We start from the raw sequence: 23,142 nt of genomic DNA on the forward strand, positions 1-23,142 counted from the left end.
ACCCGGGAACCCGAGCGTGGGAAGCGAGAACGCTACCGCACGACCACGAGATGCGGGCAGATGTAATTTATAAGCGTTATTTTAACATTGCAAGTATAGGGCGTTCCGGAGCCCCTTAAGTCCCATAGTACTCAGAGAGAGCCATTCAGAACCGTATTTTGCAAAAAGAAATGATTTCTCGTTATTAGTTGTATTACAAGCTTTCAGAAACGGAAACTTGTGGTTTTTATGGCTTGGAAGGGGAGGGGTGAGGGTGTACAGTTGAAGAAGTATGTCCGGCACCTAACATTTTAAAAATTAACCATTGAGTAGAGGCATGCAGTTATGGGATAATAGGTCGGTGTACCAGTACATGTTAATTTTCTTTGTTTTATCTTCGCATTTCTTACAGACTCCCAGAACTTCCTATTAATGTTGTTCTGAAACACTCTATATTATTTACATATAAGAGTGTGCCCCCTCGGAAATGAGTTTGTTCGATTTTGTGACTGATTAAGAGACAAAAGAAGAAGCTTCTGCGATTGAAACGACAAGCAATGGCATTTGTGTTCTTGCTTGTCACAAATATTTGGCGCTTTCTTCGTAATACGTCGCAGTTTCTTAGAGTTAAGCTAGGCGGGCACCTAAGAGGACAGCTTACATTATGATATTCATATTCTCCCTCGTGAAAAATATTTAACTGTTTTTTCTGTAAATATGTGTCGATTTCCGGGGGTCCACTCACACCGCGGAAGAGCTGGTATCACTCCCGGTTTCCTGGTCAGACTGCGAGTTTCGTAGTCGCAGCGAGTGCCACGTCGTTTTGACGTTATTTCGGAGAAAGCTGGGAATGAAACGAACGCGACCACTGCAGTACTGGCACCATAAACTGCGCTTCACGCTTTCCCGGAAGCGGAAGTGAGGCACAGGAGTAAAAACCGCTTAATGTTGTTCGTACACGAAGCTGAAATCGTCTTACGCACTGAAATGTTTAATAAAGATCCTAACCGCAGCAATTACGAACACTTATTGCAAAGAAAGGAAACTGTTCGAATTACAGTGAAGCTTAACAAAGTAACACAGCAGACATCAATGACTACCTCAGTCAGTAGTGTAAGCTAGCTAATATTGGCTGCAGGCGAAAGCAAATAGCTACTAGCCGAAGCCCTCTGACCTGTACCGAATCAGGAGCGAGTGGATCGGCCAACTTAAAATTAACACGTTGTAAGGGGTACCACTGACTGTGTCGTAACACTATCGATAGTAGTACCTCTTATACCCGCTGCATGCATGCTTCCCTTGAGAGACGCGATAAGAGAGGGTCTCGTAGGGTGAACTATGTCTAGTGTGATTCGAAAGAAGAACAATCTCCGTCATGCACAAGACGAAACGGTGAAAGAACGAGTACGGAATTTTTTCATGTACAGTGTGCCAACATCGTGCCTGTCATTTCAGTAAGTTTGCTAAAAAGTAAGCCCGAAAAAAATATATACATGATTTCTAGTGCTTGCTAGTAAATATACACCCTCGGACGAAATTCTATGTTTGTAATATTACCGGAAGTATCCTCGATACACCATTTCTTTCACGAATGCTCGACGTATGTATACACCCGTACGTATGTGTACACCCAGAATTTTGTATTAATGCAGAGACCAGCCCCAGGATTTTGTCACAGTCGGTTACGCCTCCTGTCGGTGTGTGACACGTGGGACGAATGTAGCCGGCAGAGGGCGCGTTTAGGATGTGGGGAGCGGAAGGCGGCGCCGGATCGGTCTCTGGACGCGGCGGCGCGGCCCGGCGGCTGGCGCGGCGCGGCGCGGCGCGGGGGCCGTGATTGGGCGCCGGGGGCCGATAACAAGGCGCGTCCGCCCGCGCCACCGCCACCTACACCGCCCACGCGTTCCACGCCCAAAACGATACCGCGCCTACAACTCACAAATTGCGCTGCCTTCCGTCAACGCAAATCAGATGCCTTATTTTGGAAGCTGTACGCACGCTTTGGACTCTTCCGGTTGTCTCGGTTACTATTATACTATAATTAATACTACAAGAGCAAAGGAAAAACTTATCACTCAATTTTATCCATTGCCGTCGGTGTTTCTTCTGTGACTGTGTTACTTCCGTATAATGAAGAACATCCGCCTTCACTTAGAATAGTGATTTTATTTCAATACACGATGTATTTGGAACCCGGGGGCTTACTTTCAGGTGCTTTGACAGTCTACATCAATTATCTTTCCGGATTTAGCTTAATTATGATCCTGGTAAGATTACAGGTACATTGGGAATATAAGTTTACAAAACTAATACAAATCGAAAAATAACTTACTGTTTCCAGTGGTGGACGCATGATTTTGAAGCACAGTATGAGTAAATATGCTTATGTACATAGAAACACTTTTCAAATGGTTCAAATGGCTCTGAGCACTATGGGACTTAACTTCTGAGGTCATCAGTCCCCTAGAACTTAGAACTACTTAAACCTAACTAACCTAAGGACATCACATACAACCATGCCCGAGGCAGGATTCGAACCTGCGACCGTAGCGGTCGCGCGGTTCGAGACTGTAGCGCCTAGAACACTTTTCATTCTATACCACATTCCGTAAATGCGAGTGCCGGCCGGTGTGGCCGAGTGGTTCTAGGCGCTACAGTCTGGAACAGCGCGTCCGCTACGGCCGCAGGTTCGAATCCTGCCGCGGGCATGGATGTGTGTGATGTCCTTAGGTTAGTTAGGTTTAAGTAGTTCTAAATTCTAGGGGACTGATGACCCCAGATGTTAAGTCCCATAGTGCTCAGAGCCATTTGACCCATTTTGTAAATGCAAGTAAAAGCAAGTTAACGAATTTCAAATGTAAAGTCGCTGCATTTCCACAAATACACAGGTGTTATTATTGCAAAAGAGATACAGGGTCATTGTACTATCACTTATACAGGATATTACTTACAAATCAAATATTTGTGAATATGTCAAATGTGAATTATGTTATGAAATGCTTGCACTACTAAATATTTGTGTCGCCAGCCGCTGTGGTAGAGCGGTTCTAGGCGCTTCAGTCCGGAACCGCGCTGCTGCTACGGTCGCTTGTTCGAATCCTGCCTCGGGCGTGGATGTATTTCATGTTCTGAGGTTTAAGTAGTTCTAAGTCTAGGGGACTGATGAACTCAGATGTTAAGTCCCATAGTGCTTAGGGCCATTTGAACCATTTTTTGTTTCTTTAGGAAAAAATAAACTTTTAAAATTTTCGAAAAAGCTGTGGCTGCTGAACTCTGTTCGTTCGTTTTTAGAAGATTTTTTTGTGTAACATTATTTCTAATTGTTCTAGCAGATCAAGTTTTTGCCATGTTTTTCTGTGTGGAGTACAGCTAGGCAGTTGTGGATGCCCCTTACTCTGTGTCTGATAAGCTACATGCTGTTTAGCTATTGTGGGTTTGTCAATGTGATTAATTCTAAAGGCATCAACGTGTTCTTTCTAACGTGTGTGGAAAGTTATTGTTTTGCCTAATATTCAGGACAGCTGTTCCGTGCTGTGGAATGAAAAGTATTTATATATACGTATACATGTTTGCTCATACTGTACTTCAAAATCATGTATCCACCACTAAAAACAGTAAGATATCTTTCGATTTGTATTAGTTTTATAGACCTATATTCACAATGTTCCCGCGTTGTAATATACTGTATAAATAAGCTTACCAGCACCAGAAATAATATAGATCGGGGAAAATACTCGATGTGGTCTGTCAAAGCACCTGAAGATGAGCCCCTAGGGATTGTGACTGAAACCGGTTGTTCTTTATTTTAAAAAAACTTATCAGTCTGGCAGGAACAGGGCTCTGGCTCTGAGCACTATGGGACTTAACATCTGAGGTCATCAGACCCCTAGAACTTAGAACGTCACACACACCCATGCCCGAGGCACGATTCGAACTTGCGACCGTAGCAGTCGCACGGTTCCAGGCTGAAGCGCTTAGAACCGCTCGGCCATTCCGGCCGGCAGGAACAGGGGATTGATATCAATTAAGTATTCTTGGAGATATGGTCCGTCTACGCAGCTAAATGAAATGACATACACGTTTCGCTTCTTTTTATCTATGAAGCATCTTCAGTGGCCTCTAACACAAGTTTGTTTTGTGTACCGAACAATCGCACGTATCTCACATGCTACAGAAGTCATGTTTAAAAACTTAAAACAGTAGACTCAGTCCAGTACGAGGTGTGATCAAGAAGTATGGGGAATTTTTTAATTTCGTGGGCTTTATAAACACAACTTTCAATTTTTTTTATCTTGTTGTTACGCATGTTCCTGATGTGTGTTTCCATCTTCAGCTGATTTGAAAATTTAGCTTATAGTCGACCGTCTAAAACGTTGCACGTGTTTTCGAGTGCTCAGCGAATTTTTAGTTTCGAAAAAGATGGATCAAAGATTTGCATTAACTTTTGCTTGCAAAAAGTGATAAAGTGCAGCAGCGCGTTCGAAATGTTGACTGTGGCTTTTTCTGAATATACAATGAGTAAGGCAAGAGTTTACGAGTGGTATAAACATTTCAAAGAGGATCGAGAAGACGTTGAAGACGCCGACCGTCATGGACGCCCTAGCACATCAATTACTGACGACAATGGTTGTGGAAAATCGCCGAAACACCTTGAGAGAGGTTGCTGATGATGTCGGCATGTCCTTTGGCTTATAAAACGCAACTTTTTCGGATGTTTTCGACATGAAATGTGTAGCATAAAAGTTTGATACGAAAATGTTGAATTTCGACCAAAAACGACGTCGCCGGCCGGAGTGGCCAAGCGGTTAAAGGCGCTACAGTCTGGAACCGCGCGACCGCTACGGTCGCAGGTTCGAATCCTGCCTCGGGCATGGATGTGTGTGATGTCCTTAGGTTAGTTAGGTTTAAGTAGTTCTAAGTTCTAGGGGACTGATGACCTTAGCAGTTAAGTCCCATAGTGCTCAGAGCCATTTGAACCATTTTGCCGGCCGCGGTGGTCTCGCGATTCTAGGCGCTCAGTCCGGAACAGCGGGACTGCTACGGCCGCAGGTTCGAATCCTGCCTCGGGCATGGATGTGTGTGATGTCCTTAGGTTAGTTAGGTTTAAGTAGTTCTAAGTTCTAGGGGACTGATGACCACAGATGTTAAGTCCCATAGTGCTCAGAGCCATTTGAACCAAAACGACGTCGAGTAGACTTCGTTCAGGAATTGCTGAATGAAGTCTACAACGATCAAAAACTTGTAAAAGGGTATAACAGGTGACGAAACATTGGTATACGGGACGTCGAAACCGAGGACCATTCGTTCCAATGCAAACTGCTTGACGAACCAAGACCCGGCAACTTCGAGCACATGTGGAGGTTTTTTCACTGTTTTCTTCGATAACAATGGGATAGTGCATCACGAGTTCCTGCCTTACGGTCGTACGGTCGATAAGGAATACTACTTGGAAGTTATGCACCGTTTGCGTGAAGCAATCCCAAGAAAATGATCAGAATTGTATCAAAACCCCTCGCAGAAATTGCATCATGATAATGCACTCGCTCACATCTCGATGGATGTTCGTGATTTTTTGGCAAAAAACAAAACTGTTATGTTGCCTCAGACACCGTATTCGTCGGAAACACGCCCCTGCGATTTCTTTCTGTTCCAGAGGCTGAAAAGAATCACGAAAGGATGTCGTTTTGTCACCGTTGAAGAGATGAAAATGGAATCGCTGAAGGAGCTGAACACTATAACTTAGTTCCAGAAATGCTTCCAATATAGAAAAAAAGCACTGGCGTAATTGTGTAATGTATGACAGGGACTACTTTGAAGGAGACAAAGCTGATGTTGATGAATAAATAAAGATTCCTGTTACTTTTTGATCACACCTCGTAGGCAGACCAAGGGCTACCTTAACAACAAGCTGGATTTCGTAAAGTAGGAGAGACCAGACATCAAACTTCCAACTTCCGATGGATTACGGAGAAGGCAAGAGAATTCCAGAAACATGTGTGTCTTTGCGTTACTGATTATGCTGAAGCTTTACACTGTAACGGCCACTGTAAATTATGGGGCGTACTTAAAAACGTGGGAGTACCAAATCACCTCATTTACGTCATACGGAATTTATACACTAACCAAGAAGCCACAGTGAGAAACCTATATAGAACAACGAAATGTATCAAGATTGAGAAAGGAGAGGGGCAAGGCAGCATATAGTCAGCTTATTTATTCAATCTGTGTGCTGAGTACATTATGAGGAATGTAGGGTTGGATGTAGAAGAAACCGGAATTAAAAGAGCTAGGATTAATATAAATAACACTGGCTATGCAGTCGGTACCACACTGATGGCAGGGAGTGAAGAAGCGTAAAGGATCCTCTTACTGAAGGTGAAAGAAGAAAGTGCAAAGGCTGATGTAATGCTGAATGTCAAGAAAACGAAAATTATGGCAACTACACCTATCACTTCATGGAATATAGGAGGAGAATCAATGGGGGTAATTTCTATATACACTCCTGGAAATTGAAATAAGAACACCGTGAATTCATTGTCCCAGGAAGGGGAAACTTTATTGACACATTCCTGGGGTCAGATACATCACATGATCACACTGACAGAACCACAGGCACATAGACACAGGCAACAGAGCATGCACAATGTCGGCACTAGTACAGTGTATATCCACCTTTCGCAGCAATGCAGGCTGCTATTCTCCCATGGAGACGATCGTAGAGATGCTGGATGTAGTCCTGTGGAACGGCTTGCCATGCCATTTCCACCTGGCGCCTCAGTTGGACCAGCGTTCGTGCTGGACGTGCAGACCGCGTGAGACGACGCTTCATCCAGTCCCAAACATGCTCAATGGGGGACAGATCCGGAGATCTTGCTGGACAGGGTAGTTGACTTACACCTTCTAGAGCACGTTGGGTGGCACGGGATACATGCGGACGTGCATTGTCCTGTTGGAACAGCAAGTTCCCTTGCCGGTCTAGGAATGGTAGAACGATGGGTTCGATGACGGTTTGGATGTACTGTGCACTATTCAGTGTCCCCTCGACGATCACCAGTGGTGTACGGCCAATGTAGGAGATCGCTCCCCACACCATGATGCCGGGTGTTGGCCCTGTGTGCCTCGGTCGTATGCAGTCCTGATTGTGGCGCTCACCTGCACGGCGCCAAACACGCATACGACCATCATTGGCACCAAGGCAGAAGCGACTCTCATCGCTGAAGACGACACGTCTCCATTCGTCCCTCCATTCACGCCTGTCGCGACACCACTGGAGGCGGGCTGCACGATGTTGGGGCGTGAGCGGAAGACGGCCTAACGGTGTGTGGGACCGTAGCCCAGCTTCATGGAGACGGTTGCGAATGGTCCTCGCCGATACCCCAGGAGCAACAGTGTCCCTAATTTGCTGGGAAGTGGCGGTGCGGTCCCCTACGGCACTGCGTAGGATCCTACGGTCTTGGCGTGCATCCGTGCGTCGCTGCGGTCCGGTCCCAGGTCGACGGGCACGTGCACCTTCCGCCGACCACTGGTGACAACATCGATGTACTGTGGAGACCTCACGCCCCACGTGTTGAGCAATTCGGCGGTACGTCCACCCGGCCTCCCGCATGCCCACTATACGCCCTCGCTCAAAGTCCGTCAACTGCACATACGGTTCACGTCCACGCTGTCGCGGCATGCTACCAGTGTTAAAGACTGCGATGGAGCTCCGTATGCCACGGCAAACTGGCTGACACTGACGGCGGCGGTGCACAAATGCTGCGCAGCTAGCGCCATTCGACGGCCAACACCGCGGTTCCTGGTGTGTCCGCTGTGCCGTGCGTGTGATCATTGCTTGTACAGCCCTCTCGCAGTGTCCGGAGCAAGTATGGTGGGTCTGACACACCGGTGTCAATGTGCTCTTTTTTTCCATTTCCAGGAGTGTAGTTTAGTTATCTCGGCTCCCAGATTTCTGCTGATGGTGACTGCAGCCACGAAATCAAGATACGCTTGTTACATGTTAGAAAGGCACCGTTCAACCTTAACAATATATTCACGGATAGAGACATAAACTTAACAACAAATGTCCCAATAGTAAGGACTATGGTCTAGCCAGTTGTCATGTACGGATGCAAGACCAAGCCTATAAGAAAAAAATGAACGGCGTAGAATACTCATATGAATTGAGATGGTGGAGGAAATTCCTTGGAGTCCCATGGACAGCAAAGAGAACGAATAGGTCAGTATTATAGCAAATAAAAGCAGATTGCTCCTTGGGTGATCTTATACTGAAAGGAAAACTATCCTACTTTGGGCACATTATAAGAGGACATGATTCGCTGGAAAAGGCTTAAGTCGTGGGTAAGATCGGAGGCACAAGAAGAATAGGGCGAAAAAGGATGAGATGGATCTATGGAATCACAGGAGTAATGGATTCCAACAGGGAAAGTCCGCGGGAGATAGTGCATGACAGAAAAAAATAAAAAAATTGGCGTGCTTTAATTCATGGGGTCACGAACAGTCGGAATAGACTAAACGACTAGAGAAAGAGAGAGAGAGACAGAGAGACAGAGACACAGACACATTGCGTTAAATATTAATTACATGTTTGCCGCTTCGTTTCATTTTTTTTGTTATTCCCTTGTTTTTAGGCAAGAAACAACGTTTTGTTGCACGAGTGTTGCTAGGTTAAATTACTGTTTGGTTCTGCTTACGATTTGTGATCTTACTAATCCATATGTGACTCCCTCCAGTTTAACTTCGTTGGGCTGCATAAAAAAGAGTTATAAACAAACGAATATCATACTACATACAGACATAAAAAAAGAAAACAACAGAGCGACATTTGGCTATACTACATCACTACATACGGGAGACACACACACAACCAACACACAGTGAACAGGAAAAGTGAAGCGCTTAATTGAAATGTGTTCGAAAAACTTCGAAAATCGGGCAATCTGGTGTACGGAGACTATCTACGCAAAATTCCATGACGACACAAATGAATTAATAAGAGCACAGTTCGTAAGTAAAATAAAATAGAATAAGGGACAATCAAAACGTTTCAGTTCTAAGGCTATACAGTCAAGAATCGGTATGCCAATCAGTTAAAATGGCCGTGAGCGTTGAGGCAATCATCCCACCGACGCACCAGGTCGAAGATACCCGTTGGGTAAAACACGTTGTCCTTCTCCGTAACTGCCTGCTGAACATCCTCGTCCGATGGAACCGTCGACCGTTCATGTCCTTCTTTAAGGGACCGAAGGCGTAATAATCAATTGGGAAGAGATCAGGATTACGGAGCTGGTTCTCGAATGTCTCCCACCTGAGTTGGCGAAGTTTTGCGTTACGACATTTGCGGTATGGGAACGTGCGTGATCGTGAAGCAGCAGCACGCCTTGTCGCAATTTTCATTCCACAACGGTAGTTTTCAACAAACATGCTGCCCCATGCACGTTATTCATTCCCCGGTGGATGTCTACCGGTGTTGGACCTTCGGCAGCCAAGCGTGGCTCTTGTTTGGGTGCGTTTGGTAATAACGTCGCTATGGTTGACGTATCTGCATTTACCCCACGCACGTCGAAAACACAGGAATGCTACACCAATCCCTTACATACATGTCGGTGCTTACATACCAGCTTCGGAGTCGCGCTTCGTTGCATATAGCTGCAGGAACGCCTTCAGACGGAAACTTTTCGATCGCTCCTTATAATTCAACATTACAAAACTTGCTCTGCAAAAAGTTGTTCCTCACCCAACGACAAAGGAACAACAAAAAGTGTAATTTAGTAACATATATGTAATTATTATGCAACACAATTATTACGAGGGGCGTTCAGAAAGTAAGCTCCGATCGGTCGCGAAATGGAAACGACTATGAAAATCCGATAAAGCTTTGCACGGATGTGTTGGGTAGTGTCTCTAGTATAACCCCAGTTAGCATCACGTCGCTCTTCTCATTTCTGAGCTCGCAGTGAGTGCGTAAAGATGTCTAGAAAATAGTGTCTGCCGCCAAGTACGAGGGCCTGGTGAGAAATTTCGCCTGAAGCTATGCAGCTAACATTACATAACTGTCGTGCTGTTTCTTCTTCAAGACAATTCTCAGCCGCATTCTGCAGGGGCAATGAAGATGCTCCTGCATCGTTTTCAAATGGAAATGTGAGATTACCCACAATACAGTCCGCAATTGTCTCCCCCTGAGTTTCATCTCTGGTCACATGAACCGCTGTCTTTGAAGACAACATTTTGACACAGACAACGAGGTGTAGGCCAACGTGGAGAATTGGCGGAAAGCACTGGCGGCTGCCTTCTATGATGAGGCTATTGAAAAGTTGGTACAACGCTATGACAAAAGTCTAAGTCAGAACGGCGACTACGTAGAGAAGTAGCTGAAAGGTGTAGCTAATTGTTACAAGTAAAACATTTCTGATGTTCACTGTGGTTTCAATTTGGCAATCAATCGGAGCTTACTTTCTGAACAGGCCTCGTATATACAGAAAACAAACATCTGTTATATGGCATTCAAGATGCATCACAAATAAAAAGAAGCGAAACGCGTATAGTACAAAACAAACAGTCTTTTATTTGGTTGAACTGATGGACCACACCTCCAAGAATATAGAAGCTATTAAAGAACGATGGAAAACATGAAAAAAGAGGTTTTTTTATATATGTTGCAAAGTAGTAGTAACAGCTATGTTCAGTTCAACTGGGTAAACTGTAATTGAAGACAATGTTAGTAAAGGCTTTTTCTTTTTCAATAGTCTTGAAATGGCGGCCTATTTATAGCTTTTCGCCTTCTTTAGAAGTTGATAAAATTCTTTCAAGGTAATAGATACACTGACTCGAAAAATAACAACACCAAAAATTTATTAGAGTAGAGTAATGAAATTGCGTGAATATATTTGTCTAGGAAAAATATTTCATTGTTAACATCGCAAAATCAAAGGTTAATGTAAGCGCGAGATAAGCTATTGCAAATGTAAATGCGGTACATTACTAATCGGAGTAACCGCCAGAAATATGTAAACATACAGGTGCCGGATGTCAGTTTGCGGGTGGAGTTCCATGCCTGTTGCACTTGGTCGGTAAATACAGGGTCAGTTAATGCCGTTTGTGGATGACGCCTGAGTTGTCGTCCGATGATGTAGCACGTGTGCTCAAATGGAGACAGATCTGGTGATCGAGGAGGCCAAGGCGACATGTGGACACTATGTACAGTGTGTTGGGCTACAACAGCGGTATGTGGGCGAGCGTTACGCTATTGCAAAACATCCCCTCGAATGCTGTTCATGAATGGCACCACAACAGATCGAATCATCAGACTGATGTACAGATTTGCAGTCAGGATGCGTGGAATAACCAAGAGAGTGTTCCTGCTGTCATACGAAATCGCATCCCAGACCATAACTTCAGGTGTAGGTCCAGTGTGTCTACCACGCAGACAGGTTGGCTGCAAGCCCTCAGCTGGCCTCATACTAACCAACGCACAGCCGTCACTGGCACCGAGGCAGAACCAGTTTTCATTAGAAAACACAACAGACCTCCACCCTGCCCTTCAGTCAGCTCTTGATTTGCACCACTGAAGTCGCAAACGACGTTGTTTTTGGTTCAGCGGAATGCACGCTACAGGGTATCTGCCTCGGAGCTGTCCTCGAAGTAACCGATTTGTAACAGTTCGTCTGGAGCCGCGCGACCGCTACGGTCGCAGGTTCGAATCCTGCCTCGGGCTTGGATGTGTGTGATGTCCTTAGGTTAGTTAGGTTTAAGTAGTTCTAAGTTCTAGGGGACTGATGACCTCAGCAGTTAAGTCCCATAGCGCTCAGAGCCATTTGAACCATTTGTAACAGTTCATTGTGTCGCCAACTGCTGCTCAAACTGCTTTTGCAGATGCAGTACGATGCACCAGAATCATAGACCGAACAGAATGGTCTTCACTCTCTGTAGTGCCACGTGGCCGTCCGGAGCCCAGTCTTATTGCGACCGTACGTTCTCATGAGCAGCGTTGACTGCAATCATGTACAGTCCCTACATTTCTGCCAAGTCTTTCTGCAGTATCGCAGAACAAATATCCAGCTCCTCGTAGCCTTATTACATGACCTCTTTCACATTCAGTGAGGTGTTGATAAACGCGTCTTTGTCGCCTTGAAGGCATTCTTGACTAAAATTAACTCACCACTTCCAATCTCAAAGATAACTAACGCTCAGCCGGTCGCTGGTGGCCGAGCGGTTCTGGCGCTACAGTCTGGAACCGCGCGACCGCCACGGTCGCAGGTTCGAATCCTGCCTCGGGCATGGATGTGTGTGTTGTCCTTAGGTTAGTTAGGTTTAAGTAGTTCTAAGTTCTAGGGGACTTATGACCTCAGCAGTTGAGTCCCATAGTGCTCAGAGCCATTTGAACCATTTGAACTAACGCTCACGGCGGTTACAGCGTGTTATTAAAGCAAACCAGATCTGCATCTTCCTTCTGGTGCTACTAGCGCCGCTCTTGTGCGACTGGCGCGAAATTTCAGTAGACATAATCTATCAGATGTAGAAAATATGTCTGCCAACTTTCGTTTATGTCGTACAACTCCGTCTTGGTGTTGCGATTTCTTTTCCTTCAGTTTATTAAGGGCGTCTCATAAACTGCAACAGAATGTGAAAATATCGAGAGAATTCACAATGTGGTATAACACAATCGGCAGTCGAAGGCGCAATATCAGCCGAGAGTCGGTACATTTAAACGAAAATTGTATTTGAGATGGCTTTGTGCTACTTGTTCGAAAACAATGTCTTCAACAATATTTAGGTCGTTATAAAAATAACCGAACTGATTTTATGTATATAGTTGGTCCGTTTAAATACCTAGGATCGACAGTCACCTACCCAACTGACACATATTATGATACAAAACAGAGATTGATATCAGCTAACAGAACCTCTTTTGCATTTAAGAAACGGTTTCCTCAAGGCTCTTACCAGTACCACCAAATTAACGTTTTATAAAGCACTTAAAAGATCAATGTCCGTCTCCATAGCTCAATGGTCAGCGTGTGTGGCTGCAATGTGGGGGATCTGGGTTCGATTCCCGAATCTACGAATAACTTTTCCTTAGTGGGAGTATTGGAACGGGCTGCACTCAGCATATTGGGGCCAGTTGAGGAGCTGCTTGATTGAGAAATAGTGGTTCCAATGTCAAGACGGCTGACAACGACGGGCTGAGCGGCGTGCCGACCTCATTCGCTCATTTGCTGAATCCCGATGACACCATTGGCGGAGGATGACACGACGGTCGACCGGTCACTATTGGTCCATCTGGGTCAGAACCCACAGCTTTGCTTTGCTTCCTTCATAAGACCAGTGTTTACATATGCCTCGGACACGTGTTCATTAACATGAAGAGAGCGAATGTTACTCCGAAGAACCGTTGGCTCCAACTGTAAAAGAGGAATATGTGGGAGGAGGTGCAACGACGAACTGTACACCATATACACTCCTGGAAATTGAAATAAGAACACCGTGAATTCATTGTCCCAGGAAGGGGAAACTTTATTGACACATTCCTGGGGTCAGATACATCACATGATCACACTGACAGAACCACAGGCACATAGACACAGGCAACAGAGCATGCACAATGTCGGCACTAGTACAGTGTATATCCACCTTTCGCAGCAATGCAGGCTGCTATTCTCCCATGGAGACGATCGTAGAGATGCTGGATGTAGTCCTGTGGAACGGCTTGCCATGCCATTTCCACCTGGCGCCTCAGTTGGACCAGCGTTCGTGCTGGACGTGCCGACCGCGTGAGACGACGCTTCATCCAGTCCCAAACATGCTCAATGGGGGACAGATCCGGAGATCTTGCTGGCCAGGGTAGTTGACTTACACCTTCTAGAGCACGTTGGGTGGCACGGGATACATGCGGACGTGCAGTGTCCTGTTGGAACAGCAAGTTCCCTTGCCGGTCTAGGAATGGTAGAACGATGGGTTCGATGACGGTTTGGATGTACCGTGCACTATTCAGTGTCCCCTCGACGATCACCAGTGCTGTACGGCCAGTGTAGGAGATCGCTCCCCACACCATGATGCCGGGTGTTGGCCCTGTGTGCCTCGGTCGTATGCAGTCCTGATTGTGGCGCTCACCTGCACGGCGCCAAACACGCATACGACCATCATTGGCACCAAGGCAGAAGCGACTCTCATCGCTGAAGACGACACGTCTCCATTCGTCCCTCCATTCACGCCTGTCGCGACACCACTGGAGGCGGGCTGCACGATGTTGGGGCGTGAGCGGAAGACGGCCTAACGGTGTGCGGGACCGTAGCCCAGCTTCATGGAGACGGTTGCGAATGGTCCTCGCCGATACCCCAGGAGCAACAGTGTCCCTAATTTGCTGGGAAGTGGCGGTGCGGTCCCCTACGGCACTGCGTAGGATCCTACGGTCTTGGCGTGCATCCGTGCGTCGCTGCGGTCCGGTCCCAGGTCGACGGGCACGTGCACCTTCCGCCGACCACTGGCGACAACATCGATGTACTGTGGAGACCTCACGCCCCACGTGTTGAGCAATTCGGCGGTACGTCCACCCGGCCTCCCGCATGCCCACTATACGCCCTCGCTCAAAGTCCGTCAACTGCACATACGGTTCACGTCCACGCTGTCGCGGCATGCTACCAGTGTTAAAGACTGCGATGGAGCTCCGTATGCCACGGCAAACTGGCTGACACTGACGGCGGCGGTGCACAAATGCTGCGCAGCTAGCGCCATTCGACGGCCAACACCGCGGTTCCTGGTGTGTCCGCTGTGCCGTGCATTCTACATCTTTATTCTTCATACCTACATATTTGCAATCCTCTGCCGCTAGAGGGCCCCGGATTGTAGCATGTAACGTGGCGGTGTCTAACGTAACTACGAGGTGTGGCTAGAAAAAAACCGGACTAGTACTGGTGAAACAATAAAACACTTTCCTTGTCAACTCCTGTTAACTCAGACACTGCTCTGATTGTTAAACGGCGATCTTGTCGAACAAGTTTACCGATTTTTTCAATGTTTGCATCAGTTTTTGCTGACAATGGTCTGCCAGTGCGAGTGTCATCACTGGTGTCTTCGCGGCCATCTTTAAATCGTTTAAACCACTCAAACACTTGTGTTCGCGATAAACAATCATCGCCGTACACTTGTTGTAACATTACAAACGTTTCACTTGCAGATTTTCCTAGTTTGAAACAAAATTTGATGTTAACAGGCTGTTCTTTCTGTACACTCAACATTTTCCGACGCACAGACAAAACGTCAACTACTTAAAACAGACGCCACGGGCAGACTGAGTGCAGGAGGCAGATGAAACTCGAGCAGTAGGCGGAGCGAGAGTCACGTGACAGGCCACGCGACTTTCAGCCTTATTGCATTCGTTTTATTGTTTCACCAGTACTAGTCCGGTTTTTTTCTAGCCACACCTCGTATGTCGGTGCGTGAGAAACAGCGTTCTCCAATCGGGTTTCGAATTCGAAGAGTTCCTCCACACATGGAGCACTTTTTCTTTCAGCATGGCAATGTCAGAGCACACACGAGCGCTGCGACATCTGCATCAGTATGACGCCTTGGTTTCACTGTCATCCATAATTCTCGATACAGTCCCGACTTGGCCCCATCCAACTATCATCTGTTTCCAGAACTCAAAGAACACCTTCGAGGACTTCACTTTGACAGTGATGAAGCGGTGCAATCAGAGGAGAGGTTGTGGCTCCGTCAACAAAATGAAACATTCTACAGTGACGGTTCAACAAATTGGTCTCTCGCTGGGAGAAATGCTTTTATCCCCAGGGTGAGTATATTGAGAAATAAATATGTAGACTTTAAGAATAAGGATGTAGAATGTTAATAAAGTTCGTCTCATTTAAAAAGCTTCAAGAGAATATACATAAAATATTCGTAGTCGTTACTTTTCGACACTCTCTCATATGTTTTCCGTTGTTTACGTAAAACACCGCAGGCATTTGAAGAGATGGGCTTTCACAAAGCAGTTTCCGATATCCTTCCACGTCCTTGTGCAACTGAGTTTGGATTCCGCTACTAGTAACCTCAAATTGACGTGTCATTGAAATCTAACCTGCCTCAATCCTGCCCTATAGCAAAGGTCTGTAACGCCAATAAGAGAAAATGATAGTTTGAATCCATCCTCATCTGCGAGTGACTTGCTCTTGCTGGCGGCAAAAACGTACGTTTCTCTACATTACTGTATTCTTCATCAATTACTGTAAAATGTATGCGAAAGTGAATATTTTACTGCAGCATAGGGAAAGCTTTATTTCGTTTCCATTTACACATGAAAGACAGAAAGAATTACGGCTTATATACGTCTCCGCAAACTGATCTCATTCAATTTTATCTTCACGAACCCTAGGGGCGATGTAGAAAATAGGTTGAAGAATATTCTTACATATCTCATTGTAACCAGTTCTTCAAAATTCCGGAGTAAATGTTTTACCGTTTATCAGTTGCCCACCTTCAACTGTTTGCCTGTTTGTATTTGTCATCACTTCCGTTACACTTTCCCGTGAGACAAAAAATACTGAGCCTATTCGTGCTGTGCTCTGTATTCCCTGGTAGTCTAAACTGATACGGATCCCCTTCATATACAATAGAGTCGAATTCTAATATAAACAGTTTACTTTGCAGTAGGTTCGACGACTGTTTTCTTTGGAATAAAAGAACATGAGTCTGTGTAAACAGTAAGATATTTGTCTTGATCGCCAGTATAATTTTTTAGTTAACAACTCGGGACTCCTTTCGGGAGAACCTCATCATCAGAAGCTTCTTGAGATGATAAAATTGTTTTGGCGACGAAACAATTGTCTCAACATTTAGTGTCAATATGGTCGCAGATATCCTTAGGTGCTTTTGTGTCTAATTTAATAAAATATGATTCTGTATATTTGTGTGAATTAAAGATACACTGCAAGACCTTCAGTTTTTGATTACGAGCTGTATGAGTTCTCCAGGTTGTCGTCAATGGGAAGCTAACCCTAGTCTCCCTCTTTTCTCTCCTTCGGAAGCTAGGGTCACTTCATTTACACATTATTCTGTCGTTTGACTAATGGATACACGAGCACAAATTGATTGATATTCATCTATTGGGTTCGAATGCCATTCGCTTGCAACTTTCTCTGTTTAACTGGCAACGGGATATTGCTGTGCGGGACAATTAGCATCTGGCAAATAATTTTACCACCTACCAAATCTGATGTCATACAATTATCAACGGAATCGCTTTCAAATTGAAGCAATTGAGTCCATCCATTTTACGAAGAAATGAAGTGTTTGTGGAACTGTAGCCACGTGGAGCACAGCATTGTATGGTAGTGGAACATGGACTGTGGGAGAACCGGAACAGAAGAAAACGAAACATTTGAGATGTGGTGCTACAGACGAATGTTGAAAATTAGGTGGACTGGTAAGGTAAGGAACGACGAGGTTCTGCGCAGAATCGGAGAGGAAAGGAGTATGTGGAGAACACTGTCAATGAGAAGGAACAGGATGATACGACATCTGTTAAGACATGATGGAATGACTTCTACGGTACTAGAGGGAGCTGTAGAGGGTAAAAGCTGTAGAGGAAGACAGAGATTTTAATACATCCAGCAAATAATTGAGGATGTAGGTTGCAAGTGCTACTCTGAGATATAAATGCCGAAACATGTAGTGAATATACCAAATCAAGTTTTATGCTATGTTCTAGGTCTAGATAGTCGTGGCTTAAAATATTTTCTGGGACTGATAGCTGAGCATACTTTATAATAATATTAAAATGGAGAAATGCATCCTGACATTCTGCAAAAATATATTTGTTTGGCCACCAACCGGATTTCGGCTTCTGAGGCCATCTTCAGGTGCAACTGAATGTTGCAAACAAAATAAACACGATGTGCAAGTTACACTGATATTATTTATACAGAAGATAAAAAAAAGACAGTGTTTCATAGGAAAACATTACTTTTTCTTTTTGTTTTGTCACACAGAAATAACTACATTAACTAAAAGAGGGGTAAACAAAGTTTTTCGATGGGGGTATGCCTAACAACAGATGAGGAATAAGATGCCTTTACAGTTTGAATCTAGTATTTGTAATTAAAACTTAATTTAACAAAGGGGAAAATGGAAACTGAGTCTGATCTTTTATTACTAGGCTGGCAGTCTGTGTCATGTGTTTTGATGATCTTCGGTTTTCTGCTAAAAGATTATTTCTATGTCAAAAATTAATGTTTTCCTATGTTAACACTCTCATTTTTGTATCTTCTAAATAAATAATATCTGTATAAGTCGCACATCATATTTATCTGTGTTTGCGACATTCAGTTGTCACCTGAAGATGGCCTGAGAAGCCGAAAGCCGCTTCATGATAAAATGACTCGTAATTTTGCAGAACATCAGGAACTGTTTTTCATTTTTGATTCTATTATCATTTTCTGCCAAGGACCGACAGAAAATGCAGTTGACGTTACTTCCTAGTATCCCATTAACTAGTCTTTCAAATGCGTCAACTCCTAGACTAACGCCTCAATAAGGTAATTTAATAAAATGAGTCGTCAAAAGTATCGGGAGATGGGTTGTGCTACTTAACAATGTGCCGAATGATGCGGCTAGATGCGACGAATGGCTCTGAGTAACCGCGATATCTCTGTGTTACAGAAATGTGTGTAGTGAACATGGCAATACGTCGGGGGTTATCCAACTTCGAACGTGGGATGATAATCGGTGCAAGGCTTACGGGTCATAACATATCTGCGATTACACAAGACTTTGGGTTTACGAGGTCATCAAAGTCTTAGAGTTGATTTTCAACATCGCAGAGACGATGTTTCCACACGAGTAAATCGCCGCAATGACCGACCACAAATGTTTGACGACCGCAAATGTTGCGTCCGCAGCGTCATACGGGACGATCTGCGTATACCGTAAGTCAGATAGCTCCCGATCTGAATGGGGATCGTCAGAAATCCATTCCTTCCAGGACTGTAAATCCACCGCACATATCTCAGCAGCCGGCGACCAATATTCAGTGTCATCCTATGACCTACAACCGAACTGTGTACATTCTTTTTCTACAGGGAGTAAACGAAGGGCATTTACAAGTATACACAGGACTCCGGGACAAGCCGTTTAATACTGAATGCTTGTTATCCATCAGTTGGCGAGACATCTGGAGACCGCTTTACAGAATATACTGCAAGGATGAGTATTGTGCCTTGTGACACTTTCCAAATTTTGACTTCTTTATAATAGAAATTTAATACATTTTGTTATTCCATTTTTAAATGATGGCATTCGCTGTTATGTGCTGCAGTATTTTTCTGAAATGACAAAAATTAATCTGGGAAATTACTCCAGAAAAATAAAAAAACTTGTTCCAACGTACAACATGATCATGTACCTAGAAGCAAATAGTCTATTGAAATTTAAAAGCGTTCTAATCGAGAAAATCTTGTCAATGTTGTATTTAATACTCTGTAATGTTACGGGCCAATAATCGTCAAGAGAAATCAAATTAAGCAGAATTATCATAAAAAACCAGTTACAAGTTTAAAACAGTTTAAAATCGAAGCTATTGGAATCTATCACAAATTTTCATCTTCAAAACAGGTAAATTGGTATTAGATTAGTGAAAATCGATTCATTTGCGAACATCCCATTAATCATGGAGAAAGATCTCCTTCCGTTCCGAGGTACAAGATGGTACACGTCTGACCAAGTACGACTTTACCCTCCACAGGTTATATAACTAGTTTCAAAAATATATACGATTTTACTAGCCATAAAATTCTGCAACTGACGAATCAACAGTATATTCCAAAAACAGCACTTAAATGTGTAGAACTGGAAATATTTACAAATGCTACACAAAGAAACCTCATCCCTAACAATAACAAAAAATTGCAGAAAGTGTTTATGGTACTCTCTAGTGTGCATTTCTTCATGAGATTTAAAAATCAGTCACTAGATTCAAGTATCGACCAAGAAACGTTATGGCTTCCTAGGTGCACTAGCCTCTTCCCTGCACACACATACGTGCCATCTGAGCTAGTAGAGCCTTGGCGTGCGTTCCTATTTAATCGCTCAAATGGTCAGTTGCAGCGAGATTCTTCGGAGGTCACATTTGGCCAGAAACGATAACTATTCCACTGTTTCACGAGCCGAAGGAATCCCTGTCTCCCAAATTCCGACGGATGTGAAAGGATCCAGTACTCCACAGCGTCCTGCAGTTCGTCGTCCGAGTTGAGGGGCTTCTCTTTGAGATGTTTTTTCTAGCGGACCAAACACGTGGAAGTCGCAAGCCGACATGTCCGGGTTGTAGGGCGGATGCTCAAGCCGCTCCGATTGGAACTTGGCCATAACACTTCGTGTAACCTTGGAGACGTGTGTGCGTGCGTTATCGCGAAGTAGAATCACCCCCTCCGTGAACAGGACAGGCCATTTGCTCTTGGTAGACTTGCTAGGCTACAGAGTATCTCACAGTACACGTTACTGTTAATGGATTTGCCGCGCTAGAGGAATTCGATGACTACAGGAATTCGGACGTCGAAAAAGACGGTGAGAATCAAGTTGCCTGCAGAGGGCACAGCTCTGAATATTTTACGGGACAGTGATGACACTATGTTCCCGTCCCTAGATGACTCACTACGTTATCCAAAAGAGGCACATGCAAATTTCAACCGGTTAGGTTGTAACGACATTTCGTACCTTTTCATTTCAGTACTCCTTATAAATAAATGTTTTTTTTGTCTTATAAACACAGAAAAGTTCTAAAATTTGTTAACAAGGCACGAAATTACAGAAACCTCCACGCCACATACCCCAGCTTAAGAAGTTGCATGTTATTGACAGCAGCCTATGCTTGACAAAGAAACATGATACACAAAAAAATGTCACAAAGAAAAGTTTCTATACGTGACGACAGCAAAAGCGTATAAGAATGGCACGTTTCACAATACATGATCGATGTTTAGCACGCTTGCTCCAATGCAGTGTCTCATCGCTTTGCCATAGCTTCACCCAGGCGTGATAAAACGCAACAGTTCGTCTGAATTACAAGTGTAGAGACAGCAACACGAGTGCTGTGATCCGTTTAGGATACGACGAGGGTGTTATAAATACAGAAAAAAACCGAGGAATTTAGATTTGTGCTCATTTCAGGCCACGAAATGGACCGTAACGCTACATACACATATCTCTGACGGGTGTTGTTTCGCACAATTACAGCTGAATCTAATGACATAACGCTATATGCAGACGTTCGCCCCAGTATCAACGACAACTTCTTCGACTAAATGCGGTAGTATTTACTAAAATCAACTCAATTCACGGCACTTAGATTCTGTGGAATAACACAAAAATGGTTCAAATGGCTCTGAGCACTATGGGACTTAACATCTATGGTCATCAGTCCCCTAGAACTTAGAACTACTTAAACCTAACTAACCTAAGGACATCACACAACACCCAGCCATCACGAGGCAGAGAAAATCCCTGACCGCGCCGGGAATCGAACCCTGGAACCCGGGCGTGGGAAGCGAGAACGCTACGGCACGACCACGAGATGCGGGCGGGAATAACACAGAATTCCATGATGTGCTATCCTAAGACACCAGCCCTCAAATTCGCCTTGAAATTTTCTCTTTCGCAACACTGGAAGGTGCAATAAGGGCTTTCATTAATCCAGTGGATGCCATTCTTCGGTCAAATAACCGGTTTTCATTAAAAGTTGCCGTTGACGCTCGTGGAGTTACAACAACTGCTCCCTTCACCGCCACGCCCTACCATCATGGTATGAGGGTCCGAGGACGGTCACTGACCGAAACCGATTAACAGCGAAATTTTTTGTGGTCGAGACTGTTTTTTAATTCATTTTTAAAGCACTTTTAGCCACACCGCTGTTTCTCCACGAGAAATGTTCTCGGAAATTACTATTTCTAGTAGATGCATCAATCCGAGGACATTTTTGTGCATAAATCCTCATTTCTGCGTGTGCATTAGAATTTGTGGCATTGCAGCTCAGATGCATGACCACCAATTCATTTAATGTTAAGCGTGCAATTTTAATGTCAGCCAATTCAACGTCCTTCCCTGAGTGGGGAGTAATTCATCCAGCATACGAGAATGTATTCCCCGTTGTTTCTGAAACACAATTCAGGGCTAGAGTTACGCGAACGTACCAGTACGGACGTACAGCACTGACCAGCTCCACACACCTCAGTTTGGAAGAGCGTCTGGTGCTTCACTTTTGTATGGTGATTTTCGCATATTTCTCGACACGAAGGCTCACACGCACGCGTGCTATAACAAATCGAGTGTCTGTGTTGTTCTATAAATCACTGTGCTTAGCTATAAATTTCATCGCTTGCAAAATGTACACAGAGTTTTAAGCTCGAATCTCTGTAGACAGCACCATTGGCTTACTTTTTAATCACGAAGTTCGTGTCCATAACACATTTCAAAATTTCAAAAACGTTGGGGGCCATGTTTCACACGGCATCTTATATAGCACTGGCTTGCAGCTGACGTACGAGCTTAATGGCATCCACAAGCCTGCAGTCAGGGAAACTGAGCTGTGTAAACGGGGCTTAGACAGCATTCTAACAGGATGCATTACAACTGTGCTATCTGAGGAACTTTGTATACAATGCTAATTCGTTAATCCCACGATACTCAAGTCACACGGCGAATATGTCATCAACTATATTTGCATTGTAAATCAATCGTCGTCATAAAGCTGATGCTCGATTACGCTATTGGCGCCAAATAGCTGGAAACGGTAACTGCTGTAAAGTACCATGGAGTCCGGGGCGACCTAAAGTTGGAATGGCCACATAAAACTAATTTGTAGGTAAGGCAGATAAAAGGCTGAAATTCGTTGCGAGAGTCTTAAATAAATGTAATTCATCCACGAAAAAAAAACTCTCGTTCGGTAGCGTCTTGAGCGTGGCTCATCAGTCAGTGAACCTTAACACGTTGGATTAATAGGAGAGATAAAGAAGATCCAAAGAAGAGCAGCACTTTTCGTCACGGAATCGTTTAGTTGGCTCGAAAGTGTTCCAGTTGCAGACGCTACAAAAGAGGCGTTGTGAATCATGGACAGGTTTACTGTTGAATTTCCGAGATCATGCTTTCCTGGAAGAGAGCGTTACCTGTGTCTTATACGTCTTGCGG

The 23,142-nt window shown here is 44.5% G+C and overlaps 2 protein-coding genes across 3 annotated transcripts in view; one reads left to right on the plus strand and one right to left on the minus strand.

Moving 5' to 3' along the window:
- LOC126249659 (sodium- and chloride-dependent GABA transporter 1) overlaps positions 1-23,142 on the minus strand; it is a 409,464-nt gene that overhangs the window by 369,067 nt on the left and 17,255 nt on the right. The window lies entirely within an intron of this gene.
- LOC126249338 (uncharacterized) overlaps positions 1-23,142 on the plus strand; it is a 90,891-nt gene that overhangs the window by 2,658 nt on the left and 65,091 nt on the right. Inside the window, exon 2 of the mRNA XM_049950993.1 lies at positions 1,632-1,841. Coding sequence (XP_049806950.1) covers positions 1,632-1,841 — 210 coding nt within the window. The remainder of the gene's footprint in view (positions 1-1,631; positions 1,842-23,142) is intronic.

Source organism: Schistocerca nitens, chromosome 3, assembly GCF_023898315.1.
Source record: "Schistocerca nitens isolate TAMUIC-IGC-003100 chromosome 3, iqSchNite1.1, whole genome shotgun sequence".
In the NCBI taxonomy this organism is placed as follows: Eukaryota; Metazoa; Arthropoda; class Insecta; order Orthoptera; family Acrididae; genus Schistocerca; species Schistocerca nitens.